General features: G+C 40.5%; 1 protein-coding gene across 3 annotated transcripts in view; it reads left to right on the top strand.

Annotated features, from left to right (window-relative positions):
• Positions 1-7,438: 7,438 nt before the first annotated feature.
• ZMAT3 (zinc finger matrin-type 3) overlaps positions 7,439-19,121 on the top strand; it is a 33,089-nt gene continuing 21,406 nt past the window's right edge. For 2 of the 3 annotated variants that reach the window (XM_044251822.1, XM_044251820.1), the window contains exons 1-2: positions 7,439-7,654; positions 11,127-11,453. In XM_044251822.1, coding sequence (XP_044107757.1) covers positions 11,184-11,453 — 270 coding nt within the window. In that variant the 5' untranslated portion in view covers positions 7,439-7,654; positions 11,127-11,183. The other variant, XM_044251821.1, reaches the window with a different exon arrangement.

Raw genomic sequence — 19,121 nt, 5'->3', positions numbered from 1 at the left:
TCAGGTTTCTGTACAAGTATTACCTTCTTAGAAATACCTTCCCTACTGATCCTTCTCTCAGGTCTCTTCTGTTATGCATTCTCTGTCACTTTTTTTTTTTTTAAGATTTTCATTTATTTGACACAGAGAGAGACACACACAGAGAGAGGGAATACAAGCAGGGGGAGTAGGAGAGGGAGTGGCAGGCTCCTCATTGAGTGGAGAGCCTGATACAGGGTTCAATCCCAGGACCCCAGGATCATGACCTGAGCCGAAGGCAGATGCTTAACGACTGAGCCATCCAGGCACCCCACTAGTCAATTTTTTTAAAGACAAATTTTCTTCATAGCACTATGGCCCTTTGATATTATTTTATCCATGTCTTTATTTTACATTTATTATTTATCTTCTTAATTAGGAAATAAGTACCAGGAACTCTGGGATCTTGTTTGCCTTCTCTGCTGTATCCCCAGCACCTGGAAAACTGAAACGTAGCAGACTTTGATTGATAGTTGTTGAATGAATACATGAATGAGGTGACAGAATCTTGTAAAGTAATAACAACCTTTTTGGAATTTAGTCAGGAGGGTCTTTTCTACGCATACCTTCTCAGCTAAACCTTCAACCATGGATATATTTTTACTACCTGTGGTGATTGTAAAGCAAAGGGAGGGTGGGGTTGTCCTGCTCAAAAATAAAAACAGATTTGACAGTATAGGCCAGAGACAGGTGATAACAAACCACAAATAGTTCTGTCAACTTTGAGTGTATTCTCCTTTCAAAAGTGACTTGTGGGCCACACTGACCAATATTAAAGAACGTTAGCCCTGGAATGGAGCACCGGGACCTCATCAGGTGTGCCTGCCATTCTTCAGTTGCTTGGAAAATACTAATGGGAGATGGTACCATTTGAGAGATTTTTTTCCCCAAAAAAGTTAACAGTTAAGCTGGAAGGAATTATACATTTTTATCACATATATGTATAGACTCATAAAATTTCATATTTGGATATGAGCTCAGATCTCTAATCCAAAGCACTTATTATGCAAATAAGGAAGATGATGAATCAAGTGATTCACCCACAATCACTTAGAAAACTAGGGTCACAACTAGGACAAGCACTGAGGTTTCTTCCAATTCTTTCCTTTGGCACTAAGGTTTTTCACTGTAGTCATCACCAATTGACTCAATGAAGTAGCTAGTACTTCACTAGCAATACCCTTTTCTCGAGTCCCTGACCTTCAGACCAGTGATGCTGGATTAAAGCGTGGACAAGAAAATTCTGTTTCAAGGGTTTTAAAATTTGGGCCAGAAAGATAGAGCCTAGATTCAGTCTTCTCTGATGGTGGAAACCTTAAGCTGTAATGTTTGGGAACTATTGACATCCAAGTCTCCTACCGGTGAGAAACAAGACTGCCATGTAACAGTGTGAATCAAATTTGCACTGGGAGACAAATAGATCCTTGAGAGAGATTCCCAGCAGCATCTGAGTCCTTGGTTCCAGGAGTCCAGCTGCCTTTCTCATAGTTGGACTACAAGGAAATCCCCAATATCCTTCTATTCCTTCTGCCCAAATCACCTTTAGTTGTTTTCTGTCATTGCCACCAAGAAGTTCACATATTGAACAGCTATAAATTTTACAGCAGTATTCTAAGTTCCCAAGAAGAGGCAAATCAAGGAGAAACCTCTGTTATGTGTCACATGCTGGACATACATTATCTTTTTATCCTGACAGTACTGTGAAGCAGGTCTTATTTTCCTCCATATTTCGTACTAACGATCTGAGGTTCAGAAAGAATCTATGCTAGGCTAGAAGGCTGCTAAGTAACTGCATTAGAATTTGAATTTAGATGATCAAATTCCAAAGCCTGTGCTCCTTCCAATGAGTCAGATTGTCTTAAATTCTGTGCAATATGCTTTGCTACTTGTGTTGGCATCACCTGGGAACTTGTTGGAAATGTAGAATCTCAGTCCTTATCTCAGATCTACAGAAACTTATCTGCATTTGAACAAGATCTTCATGTGACTTGTGTGCATATTTAGAGTTTGAGGAGCTCTGATTGAATGGAAACCTCTTTGGGGTCCAAGAGATCTAGGTTGAACAACCTTGAACTAGAACCCATGGTTTTAGAATCATTTTCCTCACTATAAAATGGATAAATGAATACCTACCTCACTGGAGTTGTTGTAAGAATCATAAAGCCACCAGTACAGGGCCTGCCATCATTATTTGAAACTGCATCCTATACTATCATGCCCAGGCCATGACACATTATATCTTCCAGATCACCTTTATTCTTTAAATCATAGAGAAAGTCTCCAAAATTATTTGTGTCTCACACTAACTACTGCTTTTCAACACAATCCTTCCTTTCTAATCAAAGAAGTACAACAAAAATCAAGCAAAATAATCTCTCAGGCATTTTAATAGCATTTTAACATTTTTTTTTATTTTTTTCCCAGTGTTCCAAGATTCATTGTTTATGCACCACACCCAGTGCTCCATGCAATATGTGCCCTCCTTAATACCCACCACCAGGCTCACCCAACACTCTACCCCCCCATCTTAATATTTTTTACTTAAAGATTAAGTGTGAAGAAATAGTAGAAAAATGGTGATAACCCCGACATGAATTTTTAACCTCCCTAAATTCCCCTGATTAAAAAACCAGACAAATAGCAAACCCAAAACTCTGTAGACAATGACTACCAGAAAGTATCTGCACAGCCCCAAATACAAGTGATGATAGGACAAACCACCAAGAGCTACAGTGTGTGGTTTCAGCAAGAGAAACAGAGACATGGGTAAGACTGAGAATACCAAATTAGCCAACAGGGACTCAATGGAAAGCTCAGTGAGCCAATCTGAGGACAGCAGCTGAAACTGAAAGGAGCCCCGCCCAGTCCAGGAGCAGATGCATGGAATGGGTACCTTTGAGTTCTGAAGGGAATGGAGCACTTTGAGGCCCATTAGCTCTCAGAGCTAACTAACCCTAACTCCATTCCCAAACTGAAGAGAAAGTGCTGAGAAAATGCAAAGAGTACAGATTAGAGAAAGAGGAAAGAGACGATCCAGGATTGAAGAGAGGAAGGAGCCAGGAGATCTCAGAAAGTAAACCAGGAGCCTGGTGAACATAACATTAAGAAAAGAAAAGAATGAGCGGTAAAGCCTGAAGTTGAAAAGGTATCTTAACCCACCCATCCTTCAGCTCCTGATCAAACCTCTAGATTGAGTCCCAAACAGGCAGGGCATAACAGAGGACAGAGAAACATCTCTCATCGCTCATCTCATAATGTAATTTAAAAATTATGGGATGCATTCAACAAAATCCAGACATAAGAAAAATGACCTGATTTCTTCAAGATTAAATCACACAGCAAAACAGGGATGAGAAAAGGCAGTGGGGGAGAGGGATATTTTTAAAGTCTTTAACCTGCAGATTAACATTTCCCTCCAGGAGGAAGAAATCTCTATAGAACCAGGAGCACCAAGGGCAAGAGAAGACTGATACTCAGCTCAAGCAGTCAGGAAGAGAGAAAGCAAATTCTTCTTTCCCGGTCTTTTTGTTATATTCAGTCCTCAAAAGATTAGATAATGCCCACCCACATTTCGGGGGTTGGGGCAATTCACTTTACTCAGTCTACTGACTCGAATGATAATATCTTCCAGAAACACCCTGAAGATACCCTCAAATAATGTTTTGTTTTGTTTTTTAAGATTTTATTTATTTATTTGACACACAGAGAGAGAACACAAAGATGTTAAGCATTAAGCAGAGGGAAAGGGAAAAGCAGACTCCCTGCTGAGCAGAAAGCACAACAAGGGGCTCCATCCCATCCAAGGCAGATGCTTAACCAATAATGTTTTAACCAGATAGACAGACATCTCATGATCCAGCCAAGTCGACACATAAAATTAATAATCACACCATGTGATATAATTAATGCTATTTTAAATTGCTAAATTGGTTAATTTGTTAAGCAAAGATAACCAATATAGGCTTGCTCCCTTTTAAGAATTTTTTAAAAATATATATATGTAAATATAACATGTAAATATATATTTAAATAATATGTTATATATATTATATATATGTCTATATATACACACACACACAGACACACACACCCTCTCAGCGTCCTGGGATCGAGTCCCACATCAGGCTCCTTGCTCGGCGGGGAGCCTGCTTCTCCCTCTGCCTCTGTCTGCCTGTGCTCGCTCTCTCTCCCTCTCTCTCTGACAAATAAATAAATAAAATCTTTAAGAAAAAAAAACAATTGAAATTAGCCACAATGTCAAAATCTAATTCTTCCTAAGGCAAGAAAGCTTAATTTGGCCAATTCCACATGTACTTCTGTTACCCGAAAATCTCTCCTGACCCCAAATCATTTCTGGTTAGAATGTAATCTCTTTATAATGATCTGACTCACACTTGTTCTTCTCAGGGTAGCCACTAAATTCTTTGGGGTGGGCTGTGGAGGCAGGTGGCAAGGGTAGATACCTAGTTCTCAGATGCAAACACCCTTGGCTTTACCTCAGAAACTGATGTCCACCTTTCTATTGATTTTGGATCACTGATCTATGGACTTAGCTCTGTCCTTCTTTGTTTTGACCTCTAAGCCATTCCATCCTTTATAGTTCTCTCTTAGCCCCTTTGAATGGTCTTTAATGCCATAGATACTACAGAACATGTCTTGGGGCATTTCTCTGGCTCTCCATACCCAAATACTTCATGCTAACACGCTGCTCTCTGTTGGCTTATAAAAGAGAAACACGAGGACCTTGGTTGTTTTTCAGATTTCTGCCCTAGCAATAGAACTCAGATCTCCTTTGTCTTCCAATCTGAGAAATATATCTGGGGGTTCTGTTATTTCTAACTCCATAGTTTCTTCTAAGCTAATCTTGACTATGAGTGGGAGGTATAAATCCCTTCTTGATGATACCAAAACCTCTAGGATGAGGAAAATGGCTCCCCTGTGCTTGTGGCAGTTTGCATTATTGTTTATAATTAATCACCACCCACCACTGGTCTGTAAGATTAGAACCCATGCTCCTTGATATGTGATTTACTTATGGAAGCTGTAGACTTCTTCTCCATTGACTTGGAGTTTGACTATATGAAAAATTTTGGCCAACACGATTTGAGTAGACATGTCATGACATGCTGAAGCAGCAGCTTTAAGAGACCTCATGGGTTTCTGCCGTCTCTCAGGTTTTTCCCACATGTCATAAGAATTGCCAAGTCCCATACAGGGACTGCTTCTTCAGCCTGGGGCCTGGAACAAGAAGACCTAGGGAGCTGATCCACAGCCTGTTATTATACAGGCAAGAAATAAACCTTTGTGGCAATTAGCCATTGGGATTTAGGAGTTGTTTGCTTTTACAGTGAAGCTGATTTATACATTGTGGTCTAATTTCTTTTTTTCTTTCAGCTCCTAAAGAGCTATTCTAAACCCAAACCTTTGATTTATAAGACTATTGCCACACCATGAGCTTCAAATAACTGTTCAACAAATATCTGAGACTTGCTTCTTCTTTCTCCCTGTGGCAGGGAAGGAAATGCCCTAGCTGTTTGGGAAGAGTATAATACCAAGGGTAGAGTACATGGAAATATATGTCTGTGTACAGAGCTGGAGGGTGAGGTACCTAATCTGACAACTAAAATGTCAGATTTTTAACCTGACATACAGAACTGAATTAAAAAATGAAATATACAATTTGAAAATTCCCAAGATATGTATCCTTTCTGTGCTTAAGGAATTTGTAGGGTAGAATAGTGATTTAAGTAACTTAATACTGAGCAATAAATATTAAGTGTGTCATCAACGTGTGCAGAGAAGTGCTATGCAGTGCATTGAAGACGAGGGCTTAAAGGGTAGGTAGGATTTAGAAATACAGGGATGGGGAGAAAAAGCACTTGGCATTTGAGATGCAGATAAGAGGTAAGTTACAAAGGCAGGAAAGTGAGTGCCATGGATGGGACCTGTCCATGAGTAAGCAAGTAAATATGAGTGACTCTGTTTTGTTCATTATTAGGAGACTGATAGGATGGACAGGTTGGAAAGGCTAGCAGAGATCCAGCTGCAGTCCTAGCTAAAGAGTATAGACTGTGATGTGGCTAAAGACCATGCAAGAAAAGGGCTAGAAAGTGAATTTCAGCAGCATTTATTATTATAAAAGCAATATGTCCCTTTAAGGTTTTGACACACAAATTATATACACATAAACAGTTGAGAGAATCAATTCAGAAAAATTCTGTTTTCTACCTAGGTGTGATCGATTACTCTCCCCAAATGGCCTGTGTACACTAGTTGTGTGTGTATGATTGCTAAACAATCATTGTATTTATGAAGTCATTTCTGGAAAACAGTCACTCTGGTTTGTTGGTGGTGGTCCTGGATGGCCTGTTTTCCATCAAAGAAACAAACGTAATTTCCTGCAGTAGTTGCCTACTGCTCCGGCACATTTCTGTACGTAGATCTCCTTGACATTTTAATTAATGATTAAAAAACAAGCACATGGGCCATGTGAATATACTTAATGGCACTGAACTGTACACCTAAAATGGTGAAATAGTAAATTTATGTATATTTTGCCACCACCCCCGCAGCAAATCTTCCTATGGAATAGTTGACAAATTAATAGAGGTTTAGAGCTGGAAATTCCTCAGTTCATATCTTAATGTCAACCCCACAGGTGTCGAGGTTGACTAGGAGAAGTGCGACATTCTAGCACCAGCCAATCTCTTTCTGGTCTTTTCTGTCTTGCAGATAACGATCTAGGGGTCAGGAGAAAAGTCTTCTCTATCTCTTGCTGCACTGTAGTGCAGGAGTGTGTGTGTTTGTGTGTTGTGTGTGTGTGCACGCGCGCGCGCGCACACACACGCACTCTTGTGTGATTGGAGACCACTTAATCGCTAGTCACTCTCTTCTTCATCTTGGGGAGAGGTGCCGTTTAAAGGTTCTGTCACAGCACTTTAAAGGATCCTGGACAATCTGGCAGGACCTTAGGTGGCAACCAGCGGACTGAGGGCGCGGCTGGAGTGAAAAAGGTTTGGATCTCAATGACAGGAGATGAAAAGTTGCAAAAGCTCTAAGCGTCTACTCTGGATCAACTTTCCAGGGTGTACGCGATAAACAGCTAGCTCTTAGGACCTGTTCGCTGGGTGGTGCACCCACCTTCTGCCTCGTGCTTCTTTCCCATCCCCGCCCCAGCGTCCCTGTGCTCGCGGTGCCCGCACCTATCCGGCGCGCACTCGGCCTGTGAACTCGGCCTGTGAGGGGTGCTGGAGCAGCCGTGCGGTCTCCGCCGCCGCCACTATTGCTGCTGCCTCTGCCTCTGCTTCTGCCGCCCCCGCCGCCGCCGCCGCCGCCGCCGGGCCGGCCCTGTCTGGCACATGCGCAGTGGTGACGCCGGGCCGGCGCCTTCAGTCTCCTCCTTCGCCGCCTCCCCGTTCCGCAGTCACTTCCTGCAGCTGTTTCCCTGTGGGTCCGGCTGGACTGACTTTTGACAGTCAGCCTTCAGCCGTGGCGGGGGCTTGGCCGGGGCCAGCCGGGAAAGTTGCGCGGAGGGAGACAGAGTTGAGTCAGGCCGAGCCGAGAGCGCGGGGCAGACGGCGGCGGGCGCCCTGGGTGGACGCGGCGCCCAGACTCCTGGCGCGGCCGGAGGGTTCCGGTAAGGGAGGGCGATCGCGAGTCTCGGGGCATTTAGGACAAGCCCGGGATCGAAGGCGTCTAGCGGTTCCTATCGGGTGCGGGCTTTCCACCTGCTCTCCACGTGACAGGCTTGCGCTGCTTTTATTTATCTGTTTGTTTTTGAGCTTTTCACGTGTACCATTCGGATCGTCTAGCGGTGCTGCTGCCTTGGCCCTCGCGTCCCCCCGCCCGGTGGGAGACGGGGGATTCCATCTTCCGTGATGGCATCCTTACGGGATGGAGGTGCGTGTGTGCCTGTGTGTGTGTGCGCGCGCGCTTGTGTGGATGCAGGCACATATTAGGAATGTAAGGTCTATGTGGGCGATGCTGAAGTGTCTGCAGCTTAGACTCCAGTGTGTAAACGATTCCCCTGGATAGGGACCGTCGCAGCTGAGACTGGAAAACATTCGCCAGTTCACCAAGGCCTTTTCTTCCCCAGGTCCCTGCGTTCTTTTCAGTCTTCCTTACAGGACATACCTTGCTTCCACTGATTATTTTTCTTATTTTTCTCTCTCATTCCTTCCCCATGCGTTCTGATGACCTCTGAATAATGCTCACCGTTTTCGCCTTGTTTCCAGAATTCCCAGTTAGTGTAGAGACTTCCCTAGTTTGCTGAGGTGTCAATAACCTGTTCCTTTACACTGTTGTCTTTCCTCTGTAGATGTCTCCAAATGAGAAAGTGGTTGTCTTTAATACCGTATGTGAAGAGTAGGCCCCAGTCCATTCGTGAAAACTATGCTATGACCATCCGTTTTCTTTAAACAGGGTACACTATGAAGCTTTGACTTTATTATCTCCTCAAAACCCCTTACAGACCAGGACCTTAACCACCATAAAGCCTTCATTTATGTCACTTCAAGCATCACATTGAATGGTTTTTAAGATCTGAGGAATATTTTATTTACATCAGCCATCGAGTTAGTTTCTCTCCATCTACTGCAGTAGTTGAACGGATCTGAGTCGCCTTTGCTTTGAGTATCTATTCCACCATCCATACTTTCAATAAAGGCTTAGTTTTATTTCTTTTAGATTTATGCCAGTTTTTGTTTGCTAGCATAGTGGACAGATGTAGTTGTCATGCACAGAGCCTTTTTGGGAGTTATATTATCATTTCGATTGTTGACTATTACAGGAAATAATTTTGGAATATCTAGCTATTTTTAAAAAATTGTAAAGGTGAAATGTGATAATAGGTATGTCTGTACTTGGCAAGAGTTTTTTTTTTTTTTTTTAGGAATGCAGGGGATTTTATCACTTCTGGAGGGGGTCTCTTGTACCTCTGGACTTTGAGACTGTCCTTTGTTTTGATGGAAACCTGTAGGCAACATTGGGGGAGATGCGTGCTGGAATTTCCTCAAGTGGGAGTGAGCTTTCATAAAACAAGTCCAGACATGTCTAGGCAATCGGTAGTATTTGATTTTGTTTATATTGTTGATTTCCTTTATCCCGATATTTCAACACTCTCCTCCATTTTCCGTTCTGAACTGGCAGCTTGTCTGTGGCAGTTTGATATCAGTATATCTCTGTACAGGTGGTTTGTGTAGTCTTTTAATATTGTGAATTATTATAATTAGGTAGTTAACTTTTTGAATCCATGGTTTTTGTTTCCTTAGTTTTCCTTTTTAAAATGTCCATGCCTGACTTTGCGTGATTTAATTGAGAGGAATAATATGATTACAGAGAATCTTTTTAAAGGTCCTAAATCTGTATTGCTTTTCTTTATGTTCCCAGAGATATGGACAGCATACTTCTGATTAAGAATAAAAAATATTGTTCTTTTAAGTATTATGAATGAGAAGTACTGTTGAATATTATGACAAATTTTTGTACTTTGTCTTTAACTACATTATTTTCCCATTGCACTGATAACTCCGCTGCTCCCGGACCCTGAATTTAGTATAAAAGTTGTTACTTGATTGCAATTTCCATGTGTATACTTATTAAATGTGGTAAAAGAGACTTTTAACTTTTTAAAATTTTGGTTAATTTTAGTAAATGTATTATTGTCAGAAAATATACACATTTCTCTTGCAGATGGAAAATTTCAGCCATTTAAAATAGCCATATTTTATTCACCAAGGAAAGAGGTTTTAATAGTATTGAGAGAGTGGAAGGAATTGTGTATTTTGGAATTGGGATTTTAATTTGAGTTAATTAGAATCATGGAAACTCAGAACATGTACTGTGGTTCATTTTGAGATACTCAGGGCTAGAAAGCACCATCTGGGTGGGAGGCAGGAGAAATTATGTATAAAATCAAAGAGGTATTGGAACATATTGGATCTTTTCTGAGCAAAACAGAATAATCAGTTACTTAATAAAAAGGGAAAAGGAAATTGCTGAAAGACTGAGGAACTAGAATTAAATGGTGGCTTCTGACAGTGTGAACCATTACCTCAGAGGACATTTACTTGATACATTGTTTTATGCAGGTAATTTATGGCTAGAGGGAGAGAAGATATTCTGATTTTACAGGGGATTCATGAATATAGTTTAAGACCATCTGAGGTGGGGTCCTAAGCTCAACGGCCTACAGGGAGCAGTTAAGTAACACAAATATAGTACACTAAGCGGGAAGGAGATGGCCTAGAGAAGACAGACCTGGCTACTGGGGATAGTGCCTCTCCATCCTAACTAATTGTCCATGTAGGACCATGTGTCAGATGTTGCCAGATCATCCTTTTATCAGGAGAAGCCATGAATCTCTTGATTTTAAAATGTTGATGACTAATTCAATTTAAAAAGTGAAAGCAAAACACAACATTATTTGTTCCAAACAGAGCACATCTGAGGCTGCCTGCGGCCTCTGCTATGAAGAATCATTCATTGGCTTACCTCTTTAAATATTACTGGTTGATGGGAAGGAATTCTTTTATTTACTTATTTTTTTACACAGTAACTGAGTTCCTTGATATTTTAGCTAGCTCTAGAAGTGTTTTAAGGGTTCTGAGACTTGGAAGTCTTTATTTTGCTGTTTTTGATTCCTCTAGATGGAAAGACCAGTTTGGATGAAAAGGAGACATTTGCTGAGGTTCTTTGCCACTGGTGTTTTTGTCTGTGCATAGTAATCATCGAGAGTAGTTAAGTGTCAGTGTGCCTGAGGGAAGGGGTCTGGACTAGGTGACCTTTGATGTCCATTTCAGCCGTGTGACTTTTAGATTTAATTAGCCATGGATGCAATGCTATTAATGTCCGTGGGCCAGAGGGACCGCAGTTGGAGCTGGGCCAAGCAAAATAAAGTGAAATCTATAAGGCTGTTCTCCATGGAAGAGCATAGTGTCAGTGTGGATTAACAGATAAGGGAAGTCTGCTAGATGAAGCAAAAAGAAATCCCAAAGGTGGTTTGGAGAAGTGGAGGAAGGGGTCAAATGGTGTGGTCATTTACATGTATTGCTGAGGTCACATTGTTAAGTGGGCTTTTTTTTTTTCTTTTTTTTTTGCTGTTGATAAAGATTTGAAGATTTGAGTTCTCATCGCCCATCGGATTATGCCCAAGACTTTCCTACCCAATGATCCTCTTGCAACACGCCGGCCTTCCTCTGCCTAAGCGGCCCTCATCCTCTCCTCCTATGTCAGTGGCCGCCCGGTCTGCAGGAACTTTGCAGCTTCCGCCACAGAAGCCTTTTGGGCAGGAGGCTTCCTTGCCTCTGGCCGGGGAAGTAGAGTTACCGAAGGGAGGGGAGCAAGACTCTGCCCTGGAGGAGCTATGTAAGCCCCTGTACTGCAAACTCTGCAATGTCACCTTGAACTCTGCGCAGCAAGCCCAGGCTCATTATCAGGTAAGGGGGGAATAGAAGGCCAGGCATTTGGTGAGATGGGCTTTGCCCATTTCAGAGTCTTTTCTCCAGATATGACCAGTTGTGCCTGGAATAATCACAATGGCTTAGTGAACGACTAGACATTAGCTTGTTTGATTACAAGCATAATATTCCCCACATTGAAAGAACACATCACTTTTCACAGAATGAGACGTCAACCTAACTGTGTGGCTTTTGATATCTTGCTAGTCATTGCATGCAAATGTGTATCATCTATGCTTGTACAGGTACAAACCTGTGATCCAAAGGTGAATAGTTTTTGAGACATGATGTACCAAACTCAATTCAGACTGTTTAGGAGAATTAGCCTAATGAATATTGTCTTCCAGCCAATACAGATTACATCGGTTCGAGGTAATCTATGAATGTTATTCTTTTTCTCTTTGACCTCTGACTCTTCTTACATAACCTGTCACTGCTAAAGAAAACACAGGTATTTTTCTGTGGCTGGAATAAAATGACATTGGAATATTGAACCTTACCCTTCATAGGACACATACTCTGAACTGATGATCAGTTCTGAGATTTAAAGCTCTCACCTCCATGTAGGGTATCTATTGGAAAGGACAATTTTAAAGAGGTTATTACCTACGAACAAAGAGAAAGCTAACCTTTGTCTAGAAAGAGAGAGTGCCGTATTTCTTTTTATTCTAGATTGCTATCCGTATACAATTATATAATTTCCTTTTTTTGGAGAAAGGAGACCCGAGAAGCAATTGAGGCCAAATGCCACTGAATGAAAGGATGTCTTCTGGGTCAGCACGGATTTGACTCTTTATTCTCTGCATGAATAGCCACAATCATAAGACATATGGTAGAGAGATGACTGAGACAGGTATTTCTTCTATCGCCAGGCGCTGTCTGTAATGTAAAGTTGTTATTTACTCTAGGTGAAAATCTTTTTCTGTTTTGTTTGGATGCTAGAGACTGATGATTGTGTCACTTTGTGATTATACCTCAGAAATATTTTGAGGGTGTATTGTTTTCTCTAGGATTGAGGGGAAAACATAATGTGTCGCTTCCCTGGAGTTGCCTTTGTTTGGGTTTGTTTTGCCCTCAGGTGTAACGCATTGAGTTAATTATATCTCAGATCCTGGCATTTGTCGTCAGTGGTGCATAAAGGCATCTTCTGGTTTTATTTTTACATTTCCCCCCTCCTTCAACCTCACTCTCATTCCCTCTGTGTATCACTCTCCAAACCATAGCGGTTTGATATGGGTCTTCCTTTGCCTATTTTGCCATTTGAGGGGAGTTCTATTAGGATGCTTCTTCTCAAACCCAAGACACAGTGCTAGCTTTCCTCTTCATTTGTTCCAGTGACATATTCAGTGTTATAGCCCAAGACTCGCTTTGAAAAAAATCAAGCTTGAGATCTAAAGTTTTGGTTTTTAGCTGTATAAAGCCCCTTGTAAGTCATTAACTTGAGAGAAAACCCACCTTTGTGCCCTTTAAAGAAGAGTTGTTTACTTGTATGAGGTAAAACTCTTGGGCAGTATGTAATTTTAATGTATGTGTATGGGTTATATCTGTATCTCCTGCCTTTTTTTCCTCCTAATATCACTTTGTGTCTCCATAGACGGTGATGGATGCTTCTGGTTATGCACAGAGAGGATTCAGTTTGAGCAGGGTCATTGGATTATAAAGCTTAAACTAGATAAGAAACAGGATCTGCATTTGTGTTTTTTTTTCCCTTTGATTCCGTGTTTTCGTGTGTGTGTGTGTGTGTGTGTGTGTGTCTCAGTAATCAGATTTTTAAGTGGAAAAGTTGGAGGAGAAGGGCAGCCTGTCATAGTGGATAATGTAAGCAGCCAAAAGCTAGGGTGAAGATAAAGAAGAAGATAGTTGGTATTAAGAAAGTAGAACCTGATGGAAAATTAAAAGTTTCAGTTTTTTTTTTTTCCCAAGAGTTTATTTCTAAGAGCTTAGAAGCAAAGATTTGAATGAAGTCAGTGTTATTCTTAAAGAGGGAAGGTTTTTGATTTTGTTTTTGTTTTAAGATTTTACTAATTTATTTGACAGAGAGAAATCAGAAGAAGGCAGAGAGGCAGGCAGAGAGAGAGGGGGAAGCAGGCTTCCACTGAGTGGAGAGCCCGATGTGGGGCTTGATCCCAGGACCCTGAGGTCATGACCTGAGTCAAAGACAGAGGCTTAAACCATTGAGCCACCCAGGCACCCCTGTTCTTGTTTTTTTCTTCATAGAGAAATAGGCCAAAGGAGTTAGTATATGAAAATATGGAGCAATTTCATTAGGATAGTATAAAAAAAAGTTAACTTTAGAAGTAAAATCTAGATTTCAGCAAGAAAGATGTGGTCAAGATGACACTGTGTGGATCAAAGAGTAGATCAGAATAATAAATAATTAGAGCATGAACGTTACTTAGAGGTGGGGAAAACCACTATAGAGGGGAAACAGAAATATCTACCTGAAAGATGCATCAGAGTCTCCGTACATGGTACAGAAATAGGCAGTGATTTAAAAAGTCTACTGAAGAGAAGGGTAGGACCAGCGAGTAAGGCTTACCAAGAACCAGGATTAGGTAGATTGGCAATGATTCTTTTTTTTTTTTTTTTTTTAAGATTTTATTTATTTATTTGACAGAGAGAAATCACAAGTAGACGGAGAGGCAGGCAGAGAAAGAGAGAGAGGGAAGCAGGCTCCCTGCTGAGCAGAGAGCCCGATGCGGGACTCGATCCCAGGACCCCGAGACCATGACCCGAGCCGAAGGCAGCGGCTTAACCCACTGAGCCACCCAGGCGCCCCGGCAATGATTCTAAGTAGACTAATACAACAGAGTGGTAGATGAGATGATGGAAAGTTTTGTTTCTGAAAACCTGCTTTATCATTTTAAATATAGAATGATACCAAGACTGCAAATTCACTATTTCAGTTATGTGTGAGATAAAAGGGGTGGGTGGTAGACTGTTTATAAGCTGGATACACACTTGTGTAAAGTAATAAATCACTGTGATTACATTTCTCCAAACAGTTGAGTCAGTTGGTGCCATTGTTGAAATCGCAAAGTTTCAAATTGCCCATGTGTTGTAACCAACCTTCACTCTAGTGTGAGTGGTGTTACACTAGAGTGTAACTGTATCATATTCCAGAAATCCAGGACATACAATGGAAGCTGCTTGATAAACACTTCCTTTAAGCTCACTCTGACATTTCACTGTTCCTGAGTTGGGGCTGCCTTAGCAATGAAGCTGTGATCACCACAGATTTAGTTCTATTCCCAGGACTTGTCACCCAGTCAGTCTGCTTCAGAATACCCTGCATTGTTGTTTTATTTTTAATGATATTGCATATTTTTACATTCTCAAATTTATGGATTTAGTTATATCTTAAAATAAAAGCTTTGAAAGAAAAAAAAAAAACACGCCTTCATTTTATTAAAAATCTGTCTGCATGCTTTCAGTTACTTAGGGCAAGCCTGGCACGGAGTAACACAACACTGTGTTAGCACCATACATGCCCAGAGGTAGAACTACTTTGGGTGGAAGGTTAACAGAAATAAAACAAACAGAAAAATGGATAAATTTTGCTAGGGCGTCCACAGTGTAAAATAATGTCAACCCATGTATCTGCTAATTTGCATGTCCATTTGAAAAATAACTACTCAGATACTCAAAGTACATTTCTAAAGTTTGTCATAAATTTAGGTTTCTGTTTTTAATATTTAGCAGCCGAATAGTAATGTGCCATGTTAATTAGATTAATTTGCAAGTGAGACAGAATGCAGGTTAAAAAAAAGTAGTTCTAGAGTTATGAGAATGCAGTTGATGTTATCCCAAAATTTAGAATACTGACTTTAGCATTTATATTTTAACATTGGTCACTCAGGTTTGGATGGCATGATTAGCAACTCTAATCTCAGCTAATTTTATGTTTTCAAAATTCTCCCACCTGGTTGTTTTCCAAATGAACTTGCAATGGACTGGGAATAGTCAAATGGCACTTCATTAGGGGACAGAAGTTTTCCTTGATACTGCTGAAAGTTGTGTCTCACCAGCTCTCTGCCTTCCCATCCCAGTACCGTTACCTCATTTCTTCTTCCAAAGAGTACATATCTCTTCTTCTGACAGGGTGATTCCTCACCCTAGTTCTGGTTTTCATCACCTGTCATCACTTCTTTACCTCGATCAAATTAAAAACCTACTCAAGTTTTTCTTTGTAAATAAAAATAGCAACAACAGCCTTTTCTTTGCTTTTAATCCCTCTGGTTGGCAACTTTTCTCCTCTCCTTAGAGTTCTCACAGGTATAATTGTCCTTTCCTGGTCTTCATGTCCCATCTGTTCCCCAGCCCACCCCTGCATTCTGGTTTCATTCCGATATTCTACTGAAAGAAAGGGTCCTCTTCATGGTCACTTGTGACCAGGCAAATCTAGCTTTTCCTCACTTGACCTTTTGTAACATTTGCCACTGGTAGCAGTTCCTCAAAACATTGAATGAAATTTTAACTCAAAACAACGTCTGGGGAACAAAGGGCATATAATGAAAAGCAGTAATCACCTGTGCTCCCTTTCGCCTCCATCCCCACCTTTTCTTCTCCATTCTCTCTTCCACTTCTCATCTTGCCTTGACTATAGTTTTACTTTGACACTGTTAAGGTTGATCGAGTTTTTGTTATTCAATAATAAATTAGGTTTACAATGCTCTATTTGTAGGTTGATTCTAATTGTTGGAAATTGACATTCAGCATTTGCATTGCTATAACTAGGGAAATATTATTCTTTGAAGAGCTGTTTTCTTCTCTTTGTTTCCAAAGTCATGATCCAATGCTACTCAAGAGGAATGTTCAAATGGATGACCCTTTCTTGAGTGCCACCAGTTACTCAAAATCATGTCCTTTTTAGTTTGTGACACTTGTGGGTTGTAACTTAGAAATAACCTTTGGGACGCCTGGGTGGCTCAGTGGGTTGAGCCGCTGCCTTCGGCTCAGGTCATGATCTCAGGGTCCTGGGATCGAGTCCCGCATCGGGCTCTCTGCTCGGTGGGAGGCCTGCTTCCTCCTCTCTCTCTCTGTCTGCCTCTCTGCCTACTTGTGATCTCTCTCTGTCAAATAAATAAATAAAATCTTTAAAAAAAAAAGAAAGAAATAACCTTTTATTTTTCTTGAGTTTCTGAAACTTTAAAAACAGGGAGAAGAACCTTATGCATTTGTAAAAAACTACTAACTTCTTAATCATTCTTTTAATTGCTTACAGTCCTTTTCATTAATCTTCATTAAACCCACTGATTTCCTGTTCTAATTTGGACTAGTTGTTTTATAACTGGATCTTGACTTCATTGTGTAGTTTATTGTGTATCCTAGAGTTTTCATTTGCTTTTCTTCTTTTTCCTTCTTACTCTCCCATAATGTATCTTTATCATAACCCCATTTCCCTCTCCAAACTCTCATACTTTCCATTGTGGAATTCCTGCTTTATCCTAGATCCGCCCCCCATCTTCCTGTTCCATATGCAACTGATTGCTCCCTGGGCTTGCTACACAGCTGTCAAATTTGGATTTTTCTTCATTGCCCTCTGGCTTGGGCTACAATTTTCTAAATATGCATGCTTTCTATTTTTCAATCTTATTTTGTTGGAGTACATCTTCACATTATTTGAAGGAAGAAAGAATAAATATAAATATATATTATAATAGATCTCTGTCTTTAAAATAAAGTGAGAGGGTAATAAGACATAAATTTTTTTCTGAGCTCTTGTGTGTCTAAAAATGTGTGTATTATGGCTTCATAGGTAACCATTCATTTTCTGGTTGAAAGTTACTTTTCCTAAGAATGTTAAAGGCTGTACTTAATTGTGTGTACATGGGTGTGTTTGGTTTTTTGTTTCTTTGTTTTTATTTATTTATTTTTAATCTAGTATTTCTTTTTTTTTTTTAAGATTTTATTTAATTATTTATTTGATAGACAGAGATCACAAGCAGGCAGAGAGGCAGACAGAGGAGGTGGGGGAAGAAAGCTCCCTGCTGAGCAGAGAGCCCGATATGGGGCTCGATCCCAGGACCCTGAGATCATGACCTGAGCCGAAGGTAGAGGCTTAAACCACTGAGCCACCCAGGCACCCCTAATCTAGTATTTCTGAGGAGAAATCTTACTCTGATTGTTATTCTTTTGTGGGTGACCTACTTTAATTTTGGGCTTTTTTCCTCCTGGAAGCTCTTAGGCTCTCCTTTTGATCCTTGATATCTGAAATTTTACAATGATGGATGTGTTTAGTTGTGCATCTTTTTTTTTTTTTTTTGTCTTGGTCAGCACTAGAAGTTCTTTTCCGTTTACATATTACTGTTTCTCTTGAGCTCTGGGGAATTTTCTTTGATATTGTTTCCTTGATAATATTCTTCTCTATCTCTTTTCCTGGTCATTCTATTAGCACTAGCCTGGATTAGCTGGATTGATTCTTTATATTGCTTATCTCTCCTTTCTTTTATCTTTACTTTATTCCTTCTTTTATACCATAAGAGGTATTCTTGAATTCTTTTTTTTTTTTTTTTTTTTGTAAAGAGTTTATTTATTTATTTATTTGACAGAGAGAGATCACAAGTAGGCAGAGAGGCAGGCAGAGAGAGAGAGAGAGGAGGAAGCAGGCTCCCTGCTGAGCAGAAAGCCCGATGCGGGACCCGATCCCAGGACCCTGAGATCATGACCTGAGCCGAAGGCAGTGGCTTAACCCACTGAGCCACCCAGGCGCCCCACCTGTATTGAATTTTAATAATTTTGACATTTATGTCCTTAATTTTTAAGGGCCTTTTGATTTCTTTTTTTTTTTTAAAGATTTGATTTATTTATTTGAGAGAGAGCATGAAAAGGGAGAAGGGCAGAGGGAGAAGCAGACTCCCTGTGGAGCTGGGAGCCTGATATGGAACTCGATCTCAGGACTCCGGGGTCATGACCTGAGCTGAAGGCAGTTGCTTAACCAACCGAGCCACCTAGGCACCCAAGGGCCTTTTGATTTCTTATTGTCCCTTTACTAGCATCTGTTTTTATAGGCTATGAGTTAAGAACATGAAATCATGGACTTTGGGGTCAGACTAGTCTTCAAATTGTAGTCTTGTAACTTACTAGATGTGTATCACTGGAAGAAATATTTCCTAACTTCTCTGTGTCTCATGAAGAGGAATTTGTTGATGATACTAATGATACTGCACCTTAGTGTGTATAAGATATTTAGAACAGTTCCTGGTATCTGAGATAGTGTTTAATACTGTTGAGTTTTCTGAGGGTGCAGTGGAGCATGGTAGTATGGGCTCTGGAATGAGATTGTCCCCAGCTCTGCCACTTACTCATGGCTTTGGGCAAATTTTATTTTATTTTATTAACTTTTCTGTTTGAATAACATTTAACTTACAAACCAGTTCCAAAAGTAGTCCAAAAAATTCCTGCATGTACGTCATCCAGATTCCCCAAATGTTAATATTTACATAACTGTCCTACAATTATACAAATCAGAAAATTAACTCTGATAACAATAATATCTAATCTACAGACTACATTTCACCAATTATCTGATGGTGTCCTTTTTTCTGGTTTCAGGGTCTGATCCAGGATGAAATTTTGCATGTGGTTGTTTTATCTCCTTTAATTTAGACAGGTTTAGTTTTTCTTTGCTTTTTACAGTCTTGCAGT

This window comes from Neovison vison, chromosome 6 (assembly GCF_020171115.1).
Source record: "Neovison vison isolate M4711 chromosome 6, ASM_NN_V1, whole genome shotgun sequence".
NCBI classification, from domain to species: domain Eukaryota; kingdom Metazoa; phylum Chordata; class Mammalia; order Carnivora; family Mustelidae; genus Neogale; species Neogale vison.
Note: the sequence above shows the minus strand (reverse complement) of the source record. Positions and strands in the feature narration are given on the sequence as shown.